At 37.9% G+C, this 4,510-nt stretch overlaps 1 protein-coding gene across 1 annotated transcript; it reads right to left on the reverse strand.

The window, feature by feature from the left end:
• Positions 1–284: 284 nt before the first annotated feature.
• On the reverse strand, positions 285–4,206 carry terb2 (telomere repeat binding bouquet formation protein 2). Its single transcript, XM_036544338.1, has 6 exons — positions 4,143–4,206; positions 3,722–3,803; positions 3,182–3,321; positions 2,875–2,916; positions 2,219–2,302; positions 285–382 (listed from the first exon to the last, which is right to left on the reverse strand). Exons 1-6 carry the CDS (start codon positions 4,204–4,206, stop codon positions 285–287), a joined length of 510 nt encoding a protein of 169 aa, XP_036400231.1.
• Positions 4,207–4,510: the final 304 nt, after the last annotated feature.

Genomic DNA, 4,510 nt, shown 5'->3' on the forward strand with positions numbered 1-4,510 from the left:
ACTAAAAGCACTGTAATCATGAAAAAAGCTTGTTTATTGAACATTTTTTTCTCTTTTTAATTGAAGTACAGTACACATTGGAGTGCACAATATATTTGTAGAGTTCTTCAATTTTACCAGCACCAGAAAAATGGCTGAATATTTTACCAAATTGAGTTTGCTTTTCTGCATCCTTACAATTTTAACTCAGTAGAAGGGCCCATGTGGCCATTACCCATGTAAAAGACAGCTAATCAGTGAGTATTCCAGATAGTTCTCTCTCCAACAGAAGTGATACTATACTTTTAAATATGAACTTTAGACACTGAATAACCTGAGTGGCCGGGAAGGAAGTCGTGTAGTTCACCCGAATACTTCCTCAGTTCATCTATACAAACATATCCTGTAAAGGAAACAGCAGCACACAATGTAATTGTAATTCACCTTACATAACTAAAGAACTACGTTAAAGCAGCTCGCACTACATCTTTGTTGTAAACCTCAAGGAATTTTACCATCAAGGAAGTAAGCGCAACACACACTTTAATGCATATTTGTATTTGTTATATATACACTACCGTTCAAAAGTTTGGGGTCACTTAGAAATTTCCTTGTTTTTGAAAGAAAAGTAAATTTTTTGTCCATTAAAATAACATCAAATTGATCAGAAATACAGTGTAGACATTGTTAATGATGTAAATGACTATCGTAGCTGGAAACGGCTGATTTGTAATGGAATATCTACACAGGCGTACAGAGGCCCATTACCAGCAACCATTAGTCCTGTGTTCCAATGGCAGGTTGTGTTTGCTAATGCAAGTTTATCATTTTAAAAGGCTAACTGATCATTACCTTTTGCAATTATGTTATGAAAACTGTTGTGCTGATTAAAGAAGCAATTAAACTACTTGAGTATCTGGAGCATCAGCAATTATGGGTTCGATTACAGGCTCAAAATGGCCAGAAACAAAGAATTTTCTTCTGAAACTTGTGAGTCTATTCTTGTTCTGAGAAATGAAGGCTATTCCGTGCGAGAAATTCCCAAGAAACTGAAGATCTCGTACAATGCTGTGTACTACTCCCTTCACAGAGCAGCGCAAACTGCAAAGAAAAAGCCGTATCTCAGACTGGCCAATAAAAAGAAAAGATTAAGATGGGTTAAAGAACACAGACATTGGACAGAGGAAGACTGGTAAAAAGTGTTATGGACAGATGAATCTAAGTTTGAGGTGTTCGAATCACAAAGAAGAACATTTGTGAGACGCAGACCAAATGAAAAGATGCTGGAGGAGTGCTTGATGCCATCTGTCAAGACTAGTGGAGGCAATGTGATGGTCTGGGGCTGCTTTGGTGGTGGTTAAGTGGGAGATTTGTACAGGGTAAAAGGGATCTTGAAGAAGGAAGGCTATCGCTCCATTTTGCAACGCCATGCCATACCCTGTGGACGGCGCTTGATTGGAGTCAATTTCCTCCTACAACAGGACAATGCCCCAAACTATGCAATAACTATTTAGGGAAGAAGCAGTCAGCTGGTATTCTGTCTATAATGGAGTGGTCAGCACAGTCACCAGATCCCAATCCTATTGAGCTGTTGTGGGAGCAGCTTAACCGTATGGTACGTAAGAAGTGCCCATCAAGCCAATCCAACTTGTGGAAGGTGCTTCAGGAAGCATGGGGTGAAATCTCTTCAGATCACCTCAACAAATTAACAACTAGAATGCCAAAGGTCTGCAAGGCTGTAATTGTTGCAAATGGAGGATTCTTTGACGAAAGCAAAGTTTGAAGGACACAATTATTTCAGTTAAATTATTTCAGTTAAAAATCTATTTCCAAATCTATCTTTATTTCTATTTCCAATTCATTTCGCTATATTTCCTATTCGAACTCATTTCATGTATGTTATCATGGAAAACAAGGAAATTTCTAAGTGACCCCAAACTTTTGAACAGTAGTGTGTTCAATTTATATATATATATACATATATATATATATATATATATATATATATATAAGGTCCATAAGTATTTGGACAGTGACACAATTTTCATGATTTTTGCTCTGTATGCCATCACAATGGCAAGCAAGCAATCAATATGTGATTGAAGTGCAGACTTTCAGCTTTAATTCAAGGGGTTTAACAAAAATATCATATAAACCTTTAAGAATTACAGCAATTTTTATACATAGTCCCTCCCTCCTGACACACACACACAAACAAAATAGTGAATTTCCACTTTACCTCTGAGCATGTTATTGACAGGGTACTGCTGAACATTGCAACACGGGGAGGCTTCTCTTTGATGAGTTGTCCATTTGAATGCTTCTTGGCTTGATAAAAACCCATTAAAAATTTAAATACACCAGTGAACTAGTATTTAAGTAATTAAAATATTCAGCACTCAAATTCTGAACAGGCACATCTCATATGGTCTATTTTGTTTAGTGAGGAACTGATGCAATTATCTGCATGGACATGGATGTGAAAAGGGATTCCGTTGTAACATGAAATGCACGTTTTTTTATTGGCCTAATTTGAGCAAACAGTGACCCCTACTGGTTCGAAATAATTAATACTGAACGGCACAACACCATCAACAGTTCTGAAGCACTCCGCACAGATGGTACAGCCTACATACCTTATTTCTTCACCATTTACACTGCCATCTTGTGACCCACGGAATTCTTCGTCCGTCTCCATTTTTTCTTCTCTAAAGTTCTCCCTGCCACATGGAACCTCATAAAGACACACATTTTTTTTTGTTTATAAATATACTCTGTAGTCACCAGGAGGGAAATGTCTTGCTGTGCTATATTAAATTGTACAACTAAAAAGAAAATGAAATTATATATTTTAATCACATGACTGAGTAACAACCTTTACTGTATTGTGATTGCCTCCTTGCTCCCAAATGAAACGTCCGACAGCTGATCTTACTTCTGAAATGACAAAATTACCTGGTTGCACTGCGTCGTATTGCGACTGGAAAATGGTAACAGGTACAGTACTATTATGTGATACTGCAGTACACAATTTTAGTATAATATGGGTAAAATGATTATTAAAATTCGTCTCACGAGTGATAAGGGAGAGGTAGAAAACAGCTCTGGAAAACAAAGGTATCTTGCGAATATTTACAAAATGAGTTTAAATCTGTTGAGATGTACATATATATATGTACATAATATATGATATTTTCCTAACCTTTCTGAACGCTGGCTGGGGGGAGTACGTAGTGGCCGATTAACACCGACTCCAAGCTCTGGGTCTTTTCACATGTGGAGATGTACGCGCTGTGGAAAACCGTGGCCCTATCTTCTACATAATCCACACTATCAAATATCCTGAGTGAAATACAATCGTCTCAATGAGGATAACATTTGCAATAAACACAGTAACATATTCAATAAAACGATTATTAGAACACAGACTGATTGACATTGTGTGGGCCACATCATCCTTTCACAGAAAGAAACTTCATCGCAAGAAAACGCAGTTGTGCAGCCGCAGACATACTTTAATGCAGCTTGTTGTATTTCTACCTCGCACTTCAAATACCTGTACACTCCAAGGACAGGGGATTGTAAACAGTTAGTTACAGCACTTAAGCGGCGTTCATGTGCACAGTAATGTAGGTAGCCTCCTATTGTCAATGGTGATCGGGTGACTTCAAAGAACGTGCAAAACTACTCCCTGACATCTGTAGTCGTACTTCCGTATAAATAAGACGGATAGGCACAGTACCTTCGTGTATCACAACAGGAGGCGTCGTTGCTGAATAGATACTCTGCTGCTCGCCAACACACAATGGCGCCACCTTCTGACACTAAAAATTGAAAATTAATCACGTTTCCACTAAAAACGAACTGATCAATATTAACTGTACTGACAGATATGACAGATAGATAACGTTACGTTTAATGCTGGGGACACCACTAAGCATCAATTAACTTTAACAGAACTTCAACAGAACTCCAGTAACTGTTACCCTTCTAAATGCAGACTATATTGGCTGCGGAGCCATGACATACTGTTAGTTACATAGAGATTACTCACCCCATGACAATTATTTACCTGGCTTCAGCTAAAGTTAAGTAAGCAATCTGGCTACACAGCATATTTATCTGCAGTAGCTGGTATTGGAGCTAAACAGATATCCACTTACCCCACAGGCGACGAATGTCCTCATTCACACTTTTTGAAAACCAAGCTTTTTTATTGGTAAACATTTCCTACTATTTTACAATTTTCTTCTAATAACACTCTGAAGTGATGCAGCTAACGACAGACAGGAAGCTGCTGGTGTTTTTTTTATTTAAAAATTGCTGTGAGGGTGTAACGTAGCAATATAGTCTAGTCTAGATAGTAAACCGTCGAAACGATCTTCAAAATCATTGATGTAGCACTAAGTATAATAATCAGCGAAAATAATGTAGAAATACGTGTTGGCTAAAAGTGACCTCAGCGCATGGTCTCAATCTGAATATGATGGCCAGGATGAAGTCGCTATGTGGCTATAGCTATTTAACAACG

The sequence above is a fragment of the Megalops cyprinoides genome, chromosome 13, assembly GCF_013368585.1.
Source record: "Megalops cyprinoides isolate fMegCyp1 chromosome 13, fMegCyp1.pri, whole genome shotgun sequence".
Lineage (NCBI taxonomy): Eukaryota > Metazoa > Chordata > Actinopteri > Elopiformes > Megalopidae > Megalops > Megalops cyprinoides.

What these genes read in the sequence shown, in the direction of transcription:
- terb2 (XM_036544338.1), bottom strand. Translation starts at nt 4,206, where the DNA reads ATGTTTACCAATAAAAAAGCTTGGTTTTCAAAAAGTGTGAATGAGGAC. An exon ending in TCCTGTTGTGATACACGAAG is followed by an intron (nt 3,322 to 3,721) that starts GTACTGTGCCTA and finishes TATTTCACTCAG; the next exon opens with GATATTTGATAGTGTGGATT. An exon ending in TGTCAATAACATGCTCAGAG is followed by an intron (nt 383 to 2,218) that starts GTAAAGTGGAAA and finishes TTTCCTTTACAG; the next exon opens with GATATGTTTGTATAGATGAA.